General features: G+C 40.2%; 3 protein-coding genes across 4 annotated transcripts; 1 reads left to right on the top strand and 2 right to left on the bottom strand.

The window, feature by feature from the left end:
• Window positions 1-107: 107 nt before the first annotated feature.
• Window positions 108-4,120, top strand: LOC148337620 (AP-1 complex subunit sigma-2). The gene is made up of 5 exons (XM_088295354.1): window positions 108-283; window positions 874-1,052; window positions 1,636-1,744; window positions 1,840-1,977; window positions 3,108-4,120. Exons 2-5 carry the CDS (start codon window positions 874-876, stop codon window positions 3,153-3,155), a joined length of 474 nt encoding a protein of 157 aa, XP_088151480.1. The 5' UTR covers window positions 108-283; the 3' UTR covers window positions 3,156-4,120.
• Window positions 4,021-10,239, bottom strand: zrsr2 (zinc finger (CCCH type), RNA-binding motif and serine/arginine rich 2). 2 transcript variants are annotated; one of them, XM_088295351.1, is made up of 11 exons: window positions 9,990-10,239; window positions 9,265-9,344; window positions 9,107-9,191; window positions 8,843-8,951; window positions 8,540-8,626; window positions 7,936-7,974; window positions 7,445-7,575; window positions 7,103-7,316; window positions 6,815-6,870; window positions 6,614-6,723; window positions 4,021-5,880 (listed from the first exon to the last, which is right to left on the bottom strand). In XM_088295351.1, exons 1-11 carry the CDS (start codon window positions 10,028-10,030, stop codon window positions 5,075-5,077), a joined length of 1,758 nt encoding a protein of 585 aa, XP_088151477.1. In that variant the 5' UTR covers window positions 10,031-10,239; the 3' UTR covers window positions 4,021-5,074. The 2 variants fall into 2 exon arrangements, with proteins under 2 accessions (XP_088151477.1, XP_088151476.1); XM_088295350.1 differs by having other exon boundaries at window positions 9,265-10,239.
• A 600-nt stretch (window positions 10,240-10,839) lies between these two features.
• Window positions 10,840-16,572, bottom strand: LOC148337618 (transmembrane 6 superfamily member 1-like). Its single transcript, XM_088295355.1, has 10 exons — window positions 16,285-16,572; window positions 16,056-16,159; window positions 15,748-15,845; window positions 15,566-15,669; window positions 15,294-15,376; window positions 14,495-14,613; window positions 13,881-13,985; window positions 13,713-13,805; window positions 12,898-13,017; window positions 10,840-11,601 (listed from the first exon to the last, which is right to left on the bottom strand). Exons 1-10 carry the CDS (start codon window positions 16,374-16,376, stop codon window positions 11,410-11,412), a joined length of 1,110 nt encoding a protein of 369 aa, XP_088151481.1. The 5' UTR covers window positions 16,377-16,572; the 3' UTR covers window positions 10,840-11,409.
• Between the last annotated feature and the right edge of the window lie 344 nt (window positions 16,573-16,916).

The raw sequence follows: 16,916 nt of genomic DNA, 5'->3' as shown, positions 1-16,916 counted from the left end.
ACCGGGAATAAATAAATAAATAAATATGCAGACGTACAACGTAAATAATAACGGTGCGTTTCAGCCAATCACAATGCGACCTTGTTCATTTTTCGGTCCAATCAGTGCGAACCTTTGGCTGGTTGCTGCCTCGCCATCATTTGCTACCAACTAGCTGGATGAGACGCTGGCTAGCTAGCTTGGCACATACCTAAAACTCGCTTGTCTTTTTTTGTATGTGTTGTGTGTGTGTTTATATGTGATTTTCCACATCTCATCGATCTTCTAAACGACTACACTGAAGGTAAAAAGACGCGTTTTTAATGCGTAGTAGATTCCAGCTTGATGAACGTCGTGGCGAGTGGGAGAAATGACATATTGCTTGTTGATGTTGCCGTTGAGCTGCAGAATCGAACATGAAACTTTTCACTGAAGCCTCACTGGTGTTTTGTACTTAAACGGGTGAATGCTTGAATGTATGAATCATGAAGTGAGGTGACAATTGATTTTCATTAGGGTAGCAAAATTCTGTGAATTTTCAAAGTTGGAAACTTTCTATTGACGTAACGGAAATTGATGGGAATGAACCAGCAATTTACATAATTGAATGTTGCCTTTTAATAGGTAATTTTGGTTTGGGTCAAATATAATTTAGCTGAATCGTGGCTTTAACAAGCAAATTCAATGCAGGTACGGTGGTCGCCTACGAATATCTCAAGTTACGAGTTTGTTGTAGTTTGTGCATTGTGTTGGGAGCCAAAAGTTGTTTAAAGCGCACCCCTCAAATAGGCCGTCGCAGGAGTGGGATGGGAAGAAAATGGACAAAGCAATCTGTTTTGCACGGATGTCTGCTTATGAGAAAAATTCATGAACATTGGTCTCTTCACTCGTCAGATGCAGTTCATGCTGCTGTTCAGCCGCCAGGGAAAGTTGCGCCTCCAGAAGTGGTACGTGCCTCTCTCTGACAAGGAGAGGAAGAAGATCTCCAGAGATCTGGTTCAGACCATCCTGGCCAGGAAGCCCAAAATGTGCAGCTTCTTAGAGTGGAGGGACCTGAAGATTGTCTACAAGAGGTGAGTCATCACATTAGATATACCTCTGCAATCTAATGGCATTCAATACATAAACTCCATCACAAAAATCTGCTCACAATTTTTTGGTGTTTGATCTACATCAGCCAGTCACTTTGCAAAGCAATTTGAGCATTTATTTGATTATGCTTAATATCCAGATTACGGTCACTGTTACTAGTATGCTCATTGTCCTCACTATGGGGTAATTCAATGTATGAAGCGTCTAGTTTAAAAAATATTTCTAAAAAAGGACCATTTAAGCAGAGATGAGTATTTCATCTGTGGGACTGAACGGGACGGACAGACGGCCGTTTTTGGGGTGGAGGATGCAGAACTAAAAGTTTTGTAAAAAGGACGGGTTTAGCAAGGTCGGAAGTGGGTTTTCGGCCGACCACTTAAATACCTGTTTAAAAATGCAGGAAATCATCTGAAACATTGGCTGTAGGAATGAAAATTGACTTCCAACTGTTAACCATAATTCAACTGGTGCAACACTGGTCAGATAAGTTGTCATGATGTCAGAGCTGTTTGAGGTGGCTCCATGCAAATTGTAACCTTGTATTGTTCCGTGTGTGTGTGGTAGATATGCCAGCTTGTATTTCTGCTGCGCGGTGGAGGATCAGGACAATGAGTTGATCACCCTGGAGATCATCCATAGATATGTGGAGTTGTTGGACAAATATTTTGGCAGCGTGAGTTTCCTCTTATATGCCACAGCCAATGTTTAATACAAGCACTAACTTGAAACGAAACCTAACCTACGTTTGATTCTTGTGATTTTACGCAGGTGTGTGAGCTGGATATCATCTTCAACTTTGAGAAGGCCTACTTCATCCTTGACGAATTCCTGTTGGGCGGCGAGGCCCAGGAAACCTCCAAGAAGAATGTGCTGAAAGCCATCGAGCAGGCGGACCTGCTGCAGGAGGTACATGCGTGCACCCAAAAGCACAAAGCACCTGAAGCAGCGGGCCTGAAAGCTTAATAATACAGTGGAACCTCGGTTCTCGACCATAATCCGTTCCAGAACCCTGTTGGAAAAGCGAATTGTTCGAACACCGAAACCATTCCTTTGCTGCTTGCACTGACTTTCTTTGGAGGCATGATTAGGGGCTTAAACACTTTGTACACCTATATAAAACGCGAGAGCAAAACGCAGCACGTCCGCACGCGACAACAGTTGGTCACAAAGAGAGCAAGAGAGCGATCTACACCCGTACGCCGCTCAGCATCCCACCCTCGCGTACGCACTCACGCGTCGTACCGGCGTTCGAACTCCGATGTTTGTTCGAACTGCGAAGCAAGAATTTCTCTATTTTTTTGTTCGGACTCAGAGTCGTTCGAGAACCGAGGTTCCACTGTACAAAGGACATTGACACGGGGGTAAGAACCATGTAGTTGCTGTCAAACTCGGTTTAGGCGCTGTTATCTTTTGGGGCTGCTTTGCTTTATCCTGCACTGGGTACGATGAAATCTTAAGGTGCAAAACACGTACAATGCTGTGATTCGATATGAGATTTCAAGATACGAGTTGTTGTGTGGCTTTAATATTTTCCCTTTTGACTTCAACCTTGTTGAGGTGGACTTAAGAAGAAATGTCTTTTTTTTCTCAACAAGCTTAAGATACAAGCTCTCTGATGACAGTAACTCAACTTATTTGACAAGAAGCTACAATGTGACGAATGATAAATAAAAAATAAAAAAAAGAGCCTGATAGCGTGTTTAGCTGAACAAAACATGAATTACACTTGCATTTTTTAAAACTTTAAAATGCTTGAAAAATCTGAAACAAAACTCAATTCTTACGTCAACAAACATCTTTGCAATGGCTTGACCATAAATGGTGTATCAACACACGTAGACAGACAATATGAAAGTACTGAGTCATATTCTTTATCCTCTGCAAAGAACAGCTATTATTCGCGTTGAGTCGAGTTGATGCGGCTCAATAAAGTGAGTATCTAGCGGTCTGTCTTGTATTTAACTTTCATGTGCAATACATTTGAATTGATTTTGAGAGAGGATGATGCTCACGTGATGTCTCTTTTCCATCTGCAGGAGGCAGAGGCCCCACGGAGTGTTTTAGAAGAAATCGGGCTGACATAGACTCCCCCTTTGCCAAAGCAATCGCTGGCACGTTTTTGTTCTCTCCCGTTTACTGTGTCAGTGTTGTATTCATACGTACGTTCTGTAAGTATGTAATTGACGTGTGTGTGTGCTGTATTTCTCTGAATTGTGCTCCCTTGTAATGTCCTGTGACTGTGGTGATGCCACGTGTGCTTCAATTATGTCTCCCCCCCGTAGCAGCTCCCATAGTCGTATCGTCTAATGCGAAACATCTCCGAGACCAAGGTAGCAAAAAGAACATAGCCTCAGTCTCAATTACAGTGTTAATTCAATCAACCATCCCATCTGCTACATCTAAAAAATTTTTTTTTTAAATGTTCTTGATATAAGTTGTTGGTGGTTTAACCTTGACGTAAGTGGAAAGTTCCGAACATGCACATTTGAATAACGTCGGCTTTTCCGAATTTAAGCTCTTTTCAGAAAAGCAGAAATGCAGCAGTAGGTCTCACGTAATTAAAAGGATACAAATCTCTCCATAAACTAAAACAGTTGAAAAGGTTTACATTTAAATGAACTTCAGTTCAAAAAGTGTCGTTTCAGTGTAGTGTTGTTTGTCCATCTCAATACATTATTTTGTAAAGGGACAAAAAAAAAAAGTGCTATTTTCTTTACGGGATGCTTCGGTTTACATTTAAACATTGACATATATGACCAAAGAACTGTGCTTTACCTTCTTAATGGTGTGTGTCTGCAGAAGCCTAATGTGACACAAAAAAAAGGGATCTGGTATTGCAAGATCTATGGAGGAAAGTATTTTTCATTTCACTCCGATGAAAGACATGCATGCTGTCGGCGATAAAAGCAAAAAAAAAAAAAAATCAGTATTCATCCAGAAAATCCGATGTATCTTTCTGCAAAAGAAACCACTTTTTTTATTCACCATCCTATGAACATTTATATTTGACAGTATGTAACAATAAATGTCTTCAAACTGGAAAAAAAAAGTGCGGTAAGACTTTTTCTTTAGTTTAATTTCCATAACTAAGTTGCAAGTGATCACTTTGAAGTTCAGGCGATCAGGAGCGTGAACAAAGAACTTTTCGGCACATTCATTTGCAAATTTTGATGAAAAGGAGCTTATTTAGCCGTTGACATCTGCAGCTTGTAAAATGTTTTTGTCTTTACGTGAAAGTAGGTAGAGCAAAGTCACGGCAATAAGAACCTCGCTGCTCGCCTGCTCATCATGTTTGATTACTTGCAGCAATCCACAGGTCGCTCTCCACCTATCGATCCTCTTCATTGTCATATCCTCATGTTTATTTGATTGTGATTGTTTGACTTCCGGCTTATTTTATATATTAGTCTGGGTAGCTGCGGAGAGTTACTTGTGTGATTTGGTACACCAAGAAAAAAATAATACAATTGACAAAGACAAATAATTCTTTAAATGTAAAAAAAATGAGTTGGTAAGAAATCTAAATGGACTCGCTGTAAATTGTTGCACAGGGAAGAGGGCAAGATTGTCTGGTGGCATCGAACAAGAAATAAAAAGGGACCCAAAGCTCCGTCATCATCATTGTGGACCATATTTTCTCACAGGTATGTATCCAATCTTTGATTGGGTCGCCTTTGCAGGATTTGGCGCAACAAAATGATGAGCCCGCTAGCGAAGGTCATCGTTCCAGCACAAAACGATCCAGCTCACCGTCAAAGGAGCACGTCTGAGCCGTTCATCTGAGCAAGTAGCCACTTTCTCAACTCCGTTTCTCTGTTCAACGTAACATCATTTCGGTGATGCTTCACACATTGGGGGGAAAATGGCAGGAGAGAAAGTTAAAAAATCATCATGCAAGCCAAGTCACAGTGAAAATACGGCCATGACTTCACGCAACGTGTAGCCGTACGCTCACATAAATAGAAGACAAATCCATTTGACAGATTTTTAATTGTACACGCCACTAAGAACTTGGCGCAGGCTCGTCAACTTGTGGTCCAGAACTTTTCTCGCCGTCAACGCTTGGACTTGCACTCAAGTTGAGTTCTTTTTCTCCACTTGGACTTTCTGCCGAGTGTTTGTCCGGAGTCTCTTCGTCGGACTCTCGCGATGACGTCATCGCTTCAGCTGAACAGCTCCGCTTCTTGCGCTTCTTCTTGTTTTTCTTTTTGCTCTTTTTCGAGTGTGTGTGGTGGCGACGTCTCTTGCTGCCCTCATCGGGGACGTTGCGGTTTTCGTCTTCATTCTCCGAGCCGCCGTGTTTGCTCTTTTCTCTGCTTGGTTTGTTTCTTTCTGCGTCTTTGACCTCATCTCCGTTTCTGTCTTTCTCTTCACTTTTATTGCGACTTTTCAAATTTCTGTCTCGATCTCGACTCCTTCTCCGATCTCGACTTCTGCTCCTGGACTTTTCGCTGCTTCTGCTTCGGTACCTGTCATAACGCGCTGACCCGAACGAGCGTCTGCTGTCATCTCTTTGGTGCCGGGACATCCTCCGATCTCGACTTCTCTCACGGCGTCGGTCGTCTTCACGTCGGCCGTAGGACCTCTCCGATCTCGGTGGGCTTCTGCTCCGATGACTCCTCCACGATCTGTCCCCCCGTTTCTCTGTGTATCGTTCCGAATATCTCTCCGAGTGACTCCCCTTGATGCTGTGCTGTGGTGAAAGGTGAAGGTCTCTGTCGGCCTCCCAGAATTCATTGCCGGGGTTTCGGAATACGTGCAGGAAATTGCAGTGTTTCCCTTTGGGGCACTTCTTTCTGTCAAACAGTCCTGAGAATAACAAAACTTGACATTACAATCAAGTTGCTGGAAAATGTATTTGAATATGTTCACAAAATCTCTGGTCAATTTTCATTGGCAGATAAGATTAGGAATTTTGGAAATGAGCGCCAGCTTTGCTTTTTTTTAATTCCTTGTTTATTCCATGAAATTTCCAGTAAATCCCACGGAAAGATTACAACATTGAAAATTCCTGGAATTTGCAATCTTATCAGCCTCGAAATAAAGCTTTTTTAGGAGCATTTTTGCTCATCACTTACTTAATTTGAGGAGCTTTGATTTGAGTATTGTAAGGAATTTCGGCCTCGTTAGGAAACAACGACCCACAGTGGAATTCCGCCACGCCAGCTAATCTAATGTTGTGTTAGTTAAGAGACATCAACTAATAATTTAGTGCAATAATTTGTGGTCCGTTCATTTTACCTTTTGTGAAGTTCTACGCATCTTTGGCGTAAAGGAAGGTCCGTTTTAGGCCAGGGTTTTAATTTGAAATCTTCCCACACTTTTGTCATCTTCCCACACCATCAAACGAGTTGCTTCGCTTTTGCGTTCGACTTCCTGCGAGTATGCGACGTAATCGCGTTGTGCTCGCTCGCAGTTTTTCTTTTCAATATGTCATCATGAGGCGCAAAATGGCAACTTTGACTCATAAATTCCGCGTGACTCACTTATTTTGAGCCTTGCAAAGACAACCACTGCAACGTAAAATCGAATTTCAGCTCACCACAAATAGCATTCTTCCATCTTGTTACGGGACATATCTCGCAGTGAAGCTGCTTGCCGGCATACCACCTTCCATTAAATTTGATGAAGGCCTCTTTGCACTGCTCCTCACTAGTCACAAGACAACAAATTAAAACCTTTGTCCAAACTTCAGATCATTTGTTATGCATGATTACTTCCAAAGCTCTTGTGTGATATTTACGTGTCAAACTGGACATAAACATTCCCCCGCAAGTGTGGCTCATAGTTGCAGCTGACCTAAAAAAAAAAAAGATAAAATCAGAATTTTATTTAAAAAATTTTCCCACAAGATTGGAATTTACTATATTGAGATACACTCAAATATGTTGTTTTCTCATTGAACATCTTTCAAGGATTCTACATTTATGTAGCTCGATTTCAAACTACAATACTTTGATGGAGCTAAGGAATGATTGAAAAAAAAAAATCTCAAATCAATAAACACGATGAGGGCTGTGAGCCAATTTACCTTAAACTGGACAACCTTGCCAACGGTCTTAAACTCCGGTAGAACATCATGGTAGAATTCAGTAAAGGACTCGTGCAGCTCCTCCTCACTGTGCTCCAGAGAAGCATCCCCGTCATAGTCATCACGTCGAGACTGTTCCATGCCGTAGGTTATGAACATAGCGCGGATCATTAGAGTGGGGCTGGTCGAGGGGTAAACGTGCTTTCGGGAACATCTAAAAAAATAAATACATTTGCATCAACATAGTGAAAATGCGGCAAAAAAAAAAAAAAGGATGTGAGGTGGACAAAGAGGATTACTAAAGTTAAAAAAAAGGGGCGGGGGTGTTGTAAGCCATAGTACCTGTCCCCAAATCGACAGGATCCCGTCTTGAGGAAGAAAGGGCAGTTGGCTACATCTCGCTCTGTGCCATAATTTTCACATTTCTCCGTTACCGGAGCCTCGGGATTCATCCAGGGTCCGCCGTTAGCTAGCTGCAAAACAACCAACATGTCGAATTTCGGGGGGGAAATTTCCTCAACTCAATAACAATGTTCAGCATCATTTTGCAGGCTGGAGCAAAACTGTTGCTCCAGCACCAACAGGACAAGCACAAGAGGGCACTGCTGGATTTTGTAGCTGGGCCTTGTCACAATTACAGAAATCATCAATACTATTAAAAAAAAAAAGCAATATTACATAACTAGGCTCATTTGGAGCAGTTCAGAATACAATTACCCAATAAAAACAAAAAAAAAAAACACATTTTGAAAATAAATTAAATGCATCATCATCGCCGGCGAAACTGATTGTTAAAAGTCTTAACGAGACAAACCAGAACACTTGGTCAGTACCTGATTTTCTGCTTCATCCAACATTTTCTGAACAGCCTCCTACAAACGGTGTAAAGAGATGTCAGGTGAAAATGTGAATTAGGCGCAGCATATCTGTACCTTCTTGTTAAGACCGTGTTGACAGGGGCAGGTAATCACAACAATTCTGGCCAAACCGCACAACTTTTTGGAAGAAGACTTCAAAGACACTGAAAGCACAAAGTTAAAAGATACGTCCTCGCCGTGACAGTTGCGTGTGCTGGTAAAGGGCTTTCAAAACTGTATCGTTGTTAAGGAGTAGGATGCTTGCTGCGTGTGCCTTTTAGTCAAGGAAAGGATTCATAAACAAGTTGAAAAGAAAAACTAAATCAACTCGATATTTTCACTTCCATGCTTCCCTGGCAGTGTCAGATGACAAAATGTCGCATTATTGTCATGGTCGACTTTTTGAGATGGCTCTTCTATTAAATTTCACAACATGTACATTGAATATTGCGGGCAGGTAGTGTATGTTTGATTATAAGAAAGCATGAATCTCAATTTGAAAATGGACATCATCAATACTGAAGATGACGTAGAAGTGGATATATTTCTCTCGGTTTTATCCTGCCGCGACTCCTTTCACCTCTCTGTCTCGCTTCTCCTGCCGCTTCTGCTCCTTTTCTTCTTCTTCTCGCTTTTGCTGGGCCTCCCATTCCTCCTTTATCTTCCGCTGTGGACACAGCGAGAAAACGTAAATATCACAACATGCAAAAAAAACCTAAAAAAAAATGTCGGAATAGTTCGTTTCCAACTCCGACAGATCAGAGGGTTTATTTTCAGTCCCAGATGGCTGTTGGAGATAAGAATTGAGAGCCCTCTGATCTCTTATCATGATGATATACTGTATTAAATATATCAGGTGTCATGAGATGGAAAATTGCATTACCTCATCATCCTCTCTCTGTTTCCTTGCAGCCTCCTCCCTCTCAGAGCTCAGACGGAATTGTTCTTGTGCGTGGCGCTCTCGCTCAAGCCACTCTTCATGGAGCCGTTGCCTAGGTAAAAAAAAGTGATACATGACTCAAACGCCACCTGACAGAAATCCGTTTAACACTAGTGGTGTCAAAGTCACAGGTGGTGGGCGCAAGTGCTGAATTTCTTTGAACAGCGCCAACGAAAGCTTGAAACAACGCTCAGATTTGTAGCCCACCTTTCTTCATCTACAATAGTGGCATCTTCATCATCCACTTCCTCCATTTCCTCAGCGGGATCAACAACACCTCCGCTTTGTGCAGCTATCACAGAACATATGTTGAGGGTTTACTGTTTGGCATGAGAAGACCAAAACAACACAAGTCCTTTTCATACCACATTCTCTCGTTCGGGCGATCGCTTGTCGTTTGCGCTTTCTTCTTTCTTTCCTGGAGGCAGCCTTGCGTTGCTTGTAACTAAATTTAGTGGACGAAACCAAGTTAAACCACTCTGGTTGCATTTTCAATGCCAGCAGCAGAAGCTAGGCTTTAACTTAATTTACGATAGTGTGGGATAGGCTCCAGCATGCCCTTGTGAGGAAAAGCGGCTCAGATAATGGATAAACCCCTTTAAGGGGAAATTTAACTTACACTCTGCCGTATAAAGTGTTCCCCTGCTACTCACAGGTGAGAAGACACTAGAGCAAGAAATATGCCAATAACCACTTGCCTGTACATGCCACAAAATGCCAGAGAATAAGGGTTATGCTAATTCAAGACATCAACGGTGTGGCTGTATGCACTAACACAGTGAATGAGTGAGTTTCAGAAAACGATGGAGGCTACAGTAGGTTTGAAAAAAAGGGCGTTCGGCCGGGCCGGAGCATCGGACTGCCCAGCTGTGCAAACTACAATATATTTTTTGAATGTCACGATGAAATTACGAGACAACTGTTTGACAGTCAAGGGAAAATGAGCTTTTGAAAGGTCTACTGGTCTTGGTGTTGATCGTTCGCACCAACCAGCTCCCTATTGCTTATCATAACATTAATTCAAGCAGCATAAAATAATCACCACCATCTAGTACGCAGTTAATATGACAAGTTAGAGAAACACACTAACCTTAGAGGAGCACAATTCAAAGGAACAATAGACGCTGCCATCACAGCTAACGATAGCTAACGAGCTAGTTAGCTAGCATACGTTTACAAGCCCGAATATTTTAATATTAAGAAATGTCAAGTTATGGCGCGTAAGGTTTCACAATATGACACATTGTTTACGCGGTTTCAAGAAATCGTTGCTCCTGAAGTTAGCTCGTTCCTCCATGCGTAAATATTTTGGACCTGACTGACGGAGTATTTCCGGTGTGAAGAAGAATTGCTTCCGGCGTAAACAAAAGCTTCTCAGACAAAAACAATTTGAAAATTTAAAAATAATTAATTCTCATTTAGTTGCATCATTTGTAATGTAGTCGTTTAAGGAAAAAATACGTCTTATATTTCTTCATCATTAAGAGTAAATTTTTTTAATTAATTATTTAATGACATAAATGGATCGGATCATTTTTATTTTCTAATTTGGGGACAAAAGTATAATAATGCAACAAATATTCAGGAATCCTGATCACGATAATGCGAAAAAAAGAATCTTACTCAAGTAATATTATTTTTGCATAAACATTAAATTGACAACTACCACTGCTGTTAATTTGTCGGAGCTAAGTGGCATAAACTTGACATTGAGTGGTGGGCTAATAAATATGTAAAGCGGTACATTTCATATAGTAAAAAGTGCTGCAAACCACAAATATTAGCCAGGTTTAGCCACAATAATGTATTGAACACGAAAAACAAACACTCCAGCTGATTCCTTCAATTCGTCCAAGTAAAAAAAAAATCTTTCCAAAACTATTACTCGATTTTCCAAAACAAACAACAGACAGATAGCTTTAAGTTTTCAAAAAACATTGTTTATTTGCCTCACAGGATTAATACAAAAACAAAACAACAACAACAGCAAACGTGAGCACACCCCTCACATTCGTTTGTAAATGTTTCATTATCCTTCATTAGACAACACTGTTGAAATGAAACTTTGCTGCAATGTAATCTCGTCAGTGTATTGTATAGCCTGTAAAATGGTGTAGACTTACACTCATAAAAAAAAAACAATCAATTGATCACAATTCCAAGAGAGTGATAACACCACATTTCCAAATTTTTATTTATTCACTGTTGTTCCATGAAAAGAGCAAAAAAATATTTACAAAAATATGAGGGAAGTAGTGACTTATGTAATGATATAAATACAGTACAGTGATCTAATTTGCTCACTAAGCATCTGTCAGTGCAAGACCGCAGCTCTCCACCCCACGACAATGCTTCCAGGATGAAGGTACGCGCTCCAAAACATTGGAGCATGTTTTAAAATGTTTTACTTTCCATCACTAAGCCCTGATTTACTTGGAAAACAATTTGAGAATTCATCTGAACTAACTACTCCAGTCTTTATATGAAAGACTCTAGTTCCTCTATAACGCTCATGCATTTTTCTTGGCTGGCGTGCCCCTGAGGAAGAAGGCAGGCCTGCTAGTGCAGCGGTAACAGAGAGCCTGAGGCACCACAGCATACAGGATATTAACCAGCAAAAAGACAGGTTGGTTGTCGACAGGCACCCTGTAAGAGAACGGCGTCCGTGTGTGAAGAGAGGCGCCGATATGAGAGAACTGGGCCTGGTGGGAAAAGAGAGGGAGGGAATGAAGAAAAAGGGGAGGAGATGTTTTGTCATATTTTATTGTATTTCATTCTAGTTTAAATGAGGTATTTATTTAAATTCTAAAATGTGTTGGATCAAACTGTATCAATTTATTCCCAACAGTATTTTGTCGGGGGCTGACAATTTTTTATGAATAAGGCTCGCCAGCTCGCGGCCGGAGGGCAAGGGACTGACCGGCAAAAAAGGGTCAAGTGCCCAGCTCTGCTAACAATAATAATAATTTTATTTTATTTTTTTTAGGAATAAAACTTCTACCTCATTTTGGATTACTACTCCGCCACTTTCCTTCAATGTTGCTAATTTGGGTGTTACATGGAGAGCCGAGTTGGTTTGATAACCACTGGTCAACACTATAAATTCATCACAGGTTGCAAACATTTTTAAGTAGCAAAGGGAAACATTTCTTGGTTTAATAATGATCTATGACCATTTAAAAGAAAACAATGGGACAACGCAGAAAAGCCACAAGTGAAATTATAATAGCAGGTAGTTTGTTCCCTTTTTATTATGCGTTTGATCCAGATAGGAATGATTTATTGACCCAACAATGGCGAGGGTCGGGGGGGCTGTCAAGTCTCATCCAACCACGGTTGTCAAGGCATCAGCAGGCCTATTTTTAGCTTTGTTCAACAGCTGACATTTATATGAATAGCAGCAATAGCAGCATTCCTCCTGGTCTGAAGTCAGCTTCCATCCTCATCCTGCTCGTGAGTGACGCGTCACAACAGCTGCTTTGTTCTCTTTGGGTCACACTGCCACTCATATTACTCGGACCAACTTTTTGGTGTGGTTTGAATGCAAAAACATCTCAAGTTAACCATGCGTCCACTGCAAAGCATGTTTGGCCAGATTAATTATCTCCAGATTTAGTCAAAAGTGCAGATACTTTTGTTAATTCTGACCTCGGCATTGCCTAGTAGAAGAAGAAACGGTGCAGTGTGTATGACAAATATTGAAATCAATCCTTATTGGGTGCATCTGCATGTATTTCTAAAAACTGGTCAATCATATGCAGCTGCACGTACAACATATTTGTATTTTTTGGGGGGATTGTTCTATTGCACATTTTCATGACCATCATTTTGGGTTGATTATTGAGTGGATTACAATGCAACAAACTGAGAGTCTGAGGCCTCTCCACGTGCAAAAAAATAATAATAATACACAACCGTTGACTCCTATATTACTAAAGAAAACCAAACCACTTTCCTATTGAGCGTTGTTCTTTGAAAAATCTTTAACTAATACCTACTTGTGCTATTGCACCCGAATGCACAAGAGTCAGGTCCAGCATCCACTCACATCCTGGAACCAACAAGCTGTAGAGAGTCATGACGTAGTATGGGCCCGAGTACAACATGCTTACCAGCATCTGAAAAACAATGATCTCATTTGCTGCTTTAGAAACAGGTAATCGGACTGGAGTAGAAATTGACATGGTGTCCCAAAACCCACCATACGCTTCCTTTTTTTTCTCCCATACCAATTATTAGTCGTCATGGAGGCCGATAACTGATATTTGAAGCCGATATTTATTGATTCAAAAAAGGGTTAAAATGGTGTCAAAATTTTGAAAAATAAAATCTCCAAAACTTGACTTAGTTTAAATGCCTTTAAGCACATCTTTATTAAATAATCAGAAATCAGTAATCCCTTTATTGTCATTGTACTCAAGTGTGCAACGAGATTAGAGAGCTCCCCTCTCCAGTGCAATACAACAATAATAAAATATATCAATTAGATAAATAAGAGAATACTTTATTGATTTATTGATTTACAACATAGTAAAGCTTTTTTAGAAGTTAGAAAACAGACAACTTGGTTTTAAAAGTCTAACAAAAAGTGCACATAGCTCCCAGGCTCAGCTGCATGTCTTATAGTTCATCAACCAATCAGATGCTGTGGGCGGGTCAATCTGCTTCTGCAGGCAGGGCCACCAGCACAGCAGAGAGAGAGAGAGAAAGGGAGAGGGGGAGAGATGTGTGCTACAGCGAGCCAAAATACATCAAACTGGTGCTATAGTGGCTTTTGGCACACCCGGTATTCGTAACACCCATGTACACTTACGTTAATTTTAGGGTAGGCCGACGGGTCTTTCACATATGGTTCATAATATCGAGCGTAGTGCTGACACAATGTGTTGGAACAGTCCAGGGCAACCTAAAGCACCAACTATTAGAGTAATGGAGAGACATTTCTGTGTTTGTGTGCTTCAATCATATTTGTGTTTCTTACCAGACCTCTGAAGACACAGAAAGCCATAGCTGGGATGAGGTAAATAATAAAACACAGGTCCAAAGGTCTGTGGAACAATGTCAGCTTCTGAGCTTCCTGGATGTTCTGGTGGAGAAAGAGACGTATTTATAAAATGACAAAAGCAACTTCATTTATATCAGACAGATTAATATCAAATCAAAGATCAAGTACAAGTTCATAAAAAGGAAACAATTTATAGACGCATTCTTTTCATTGGCTTGCGATGGCGTTTTGATTTCTCACCGTTGAATGATCAAAACATTGACATTTCCTAACCTTACATTTTTTGTCCATCTTGTGCTCTATTTTTAATTTAATTAAAACACAGTCTGAGTGCATTCATGGGTGGCATTTCCTCTCGTTTTCTATTTTGTTAGAAGGGTGCAGGTACAAAGGGGCGTTTGCGTCATTGTGGGAGGGAATCTGAATCAGAAATAGCTGACTTGTCATACAATGGAAGCGGCTCGCCTCATTCCCTTTATACATACACACACATATATATATATATATATATATATATATATATATATATATATATATATATATATATAGAATATATATATATATATATATACTGTACATATCTAACTTACGGTCAACTCAACAATTTTTGAGGACGGATGGCTGAAGATGCGAAAACAAGCCCAAACAGACACTGAGATGTACAGCAAGTGAAGGAAGAAGAGAGGACCCATCTCAGTTCCATATTTTCCTTGAAAAGACAGAAAATCATTGAAGGATGAAAATTCATAGAAACCAAAATGAATGATTGTTAATATGCAAACAGGTAGACAGGAACTAATAAAGTAAAAAAATGTGAAGGTACCTACAAATCTAAATATGGACAAAGTAGAACATCATTAGCCTAAGAGCATAGATGCAGACGTCATTTTTAAAAGTTTTTGGAAAACAAACAAACAAAAAAATTAAACGAAGACAAATGTTCTGTAGCCTTCATTCAAAGTAAATTACTAGATTACACGACCTGGATGACTGAAAGTCGACAGACTTAAAGAAGAAACACAATTTCTAGCAAGCACATTTTTTTTTCTAATGGTAATCGAAAGTCAAACATTACTCGGACAATTACGTTGCTCGGCAAATGAAATATGAACAATAAAAAAAAGAAGACCAGTTTGAAACCCACCAAATGCTTTCTTATTTTACTGTAATTCACTATTAAATTTCAGTCCGATGAATAAAAAATGAAGTGTTTTTTTGTTTTGTTTTTTTCAAAAATTGCATTTCATTAAAATTATTGGAATGTCATCAAGGAAATAAAGGGCAACCAACAAAATATGATGAAATATTACAACCAAGACAAAAGGAAACATGTCTGGGTGAGTAGTTACAAATCGAATAACAAAAAACAATACACATTACTGTACTTACCAACAGCATTCCCGAGAAGGTAGATAATGGAGCGCATAACAAAAGACCCTACCCAGTAGAGTCCAATACCTCTGAAGTTGTCCCTAAAGAAAAAAAAACTAATTTTTCATACTGTACAGGCAAGGAAAGGCAGTTTTATTTATACAGCACATTTCATCCACAAGGCAACTCAATATGCTTCACACAACACCTTCAGCTGTTAGAAGCATATACGGTGTAGCACGTCCACTCCGCTGTAATAAATAAGCGTGTGGACACCGCAGAGCACTCACCCCCAAGTAATTGCAGCGATCATGAGAAGATACATGAGATAATGCACACAGCCGTCCCAGTAGGACATCATGTGACCATGCGCTGTATTAATGTGCGGATCTGCCTGAGAAAGTAGAGCGGTATTTAGAAGTAAGAAAAATGTGAACTCAAAACATTGCAGTGGGAACAGCAAGAAGCTTGCCTCTCTCAGGTAAAAAGTCACAAATCCATCGATGAAGTTGTCCTGCTCCAGTCCGATGATTAAGTTCACCACACTGAAGAACGCATGGACTGCATACACTGAACAGATTCATTTGAGCTGCACCCTCATGCATATTTTGAAATCTTCACGCCACAAAACATTGGAAGGGTCATTACCACGGCGACAGTTACATTTTGCATCAGGATAACTGCAACTAACACAAGTGTACATTTATGTTTTTAGTGAATGGTTGAAGTTTTATGTGTGGTACAGAAAACGACCCAACTATTCATGAGTAGGTTATTTACCGTAGAAAAGAGAATCTAATGGAGCTTTTCTCCTCTGTATAAAACGGGCAGATATGACCAGAAAGATGAATGTTGCACATCCAGCAAAGAAGAAAGCTTCAGCGCTATAAAGACAACAAGTGGACAACAAGTTATACACAAAGGAGAGCTCTTGTAAGCAGCACGAAAATAAATAATACTTATCTGGTCAAAGCACCACAGAAATAAAAGTTCACACTCACAACCTCACCTGTTGTTGTAGACAAGAGAGTTGAACAAGTAGCAGATGGGAATGGACATCAAAGAGAGCACAAACACGCCAGTTCCTGCAGAAGCACTCATTGCTGAACGTTTGGCAGCCTTTTTTTGGCCTCAAATAATGATGATGAAAAAAAAAACAACTAATTCAACCACAAAAATCCATATTTAATCTACGGATGGCGATGACATTGATTTAAACAAAAATAAATGGCAAAGCTGCAGAGTTGCGTCCACATGCTTAAATTGGAATGGTTGATCACGCATTCAGTGGGTGGCTCTATGCCTCTCTCTCTCACACGCACGCACACACATTCTTCGTATGTTATTATTGGCCACACAGTGCAGACACTACAAACAAACAACATGGATGAGTAGTCATTGTTTATTATACCTTCTGTAATGAAAGCAGTTATATCATAAGAAGTAATATCAGCCATGAATTCATGAAATAAAATGCAAACATATACACATTTTGCCCAACACGTTCATATGTGTGCATTTTATCTCTCAAAAACCTTAACTGTGGACAGTTTGAAGAATAAAGTCTACTCAGTAAGACTCACAGTGGTGGTTGCGAGCAATCAAATTTGCACACCCTCAGGGAAATGCTGTGACACATTG

Source organism: Idiotropiscis lumnitzeri, chromosome 5 (assembly GCF_059441095.1).
Source record: "Idiotropiscis lumnitzeri isolate Australia: NSW breed Sydney's pygmy pipehorse chromosome 5, RoL_Ilum_1.0, whole genome shotgun sequence".
In the NCBI taxonomy this organism is placed as follows: Eukaryota; Metazoa; Chordata; class Actinopteri; order Syngnathiformes; family Syngnathidae; genus Idiotropiscis; species Idiotropiscis lumnitzeri.
The sequence above is the reverse complement of the archived record's forward strand: the minus strand, read 5'-3'. Positions and strand labels throughout refer to the sequence as shown.

What these genes read in the sequence shown, in the direction of transcription:
- LOC148337620 (XM_088295354.1), top strand. Translation starts at nt 874, where the DNA reads ATGCAGTTCATGCTGCTGTTCAGCCGCCAGGGAAAGTTGCGCCTCCAG. An exon ending in CTGAAGATTGTCTACAAGAG is followed by an intron (nt 1,053 to 1,635) that starts GTGAGTCATCAC and finishes TGTGTGTGGTAG; the next exon opens with ATATGCCAGCTTGTATTTCT. An exon ending in AGGCGGACCTGCTGCAGGAG is followed by an intron (nt 1,978 to 3,107) that starts GTACATGCGTGC and finishes TTCCATCTGCAG; the next exon opens with GAGGCAGAGGCCCCACGGAG.
- zrsr2 (XM_088295350.1), bottom strand. Translation starts at nt 9,388, where the DNA reads ATGCAACCAGAGTGGTTTAACTTGGTTTCGTCCACTAAATTTAGTTAC. An exon ending in TCCTGTCGATTTGGGGACAG is followed by an intron (nt 7,317 to 7,444) that starts GTACTATGGCTT and finishes TTATTTTTTTAG; the next exon opens with ATGTTCCCGAAAGCACGTTT. An exon ending in GTTTATGTCCAGTTTGACAC is followed by an intron (nt 6,724 to 6,814) that starts GTAAATATCACA and finishes TCTTGTGACTAG; the next exon opens with TGAGGAGCAGTGCAAAGAGG.
- LOC148337618 (XM_088295355.1), bottom strand. Translation starts at nt 16,376, where the DNA reads ATGAGTGCTTCTGCAGGAACTGGCGTGTTTGTGCTCTCTTTGATGTCC. An exon ending in TGACTTTTTACCTGAGAGAG is followed by an intron (nt 15,670 to 15,747) that starts GCAAGCTTCTTG and finishes CTACTTTCTCAG; the next exon opens with GCAGATCCGCACATTAATAC. An exon ending in CAAAAATTGTTGAGTTGACC is followed by an intron (nt 13,986 to 14,494) that starts GTAAGTTAGATA and finishes TTTCTCCACCAG; the next exon opens with AACATCCAGGAAGCTCAGAA.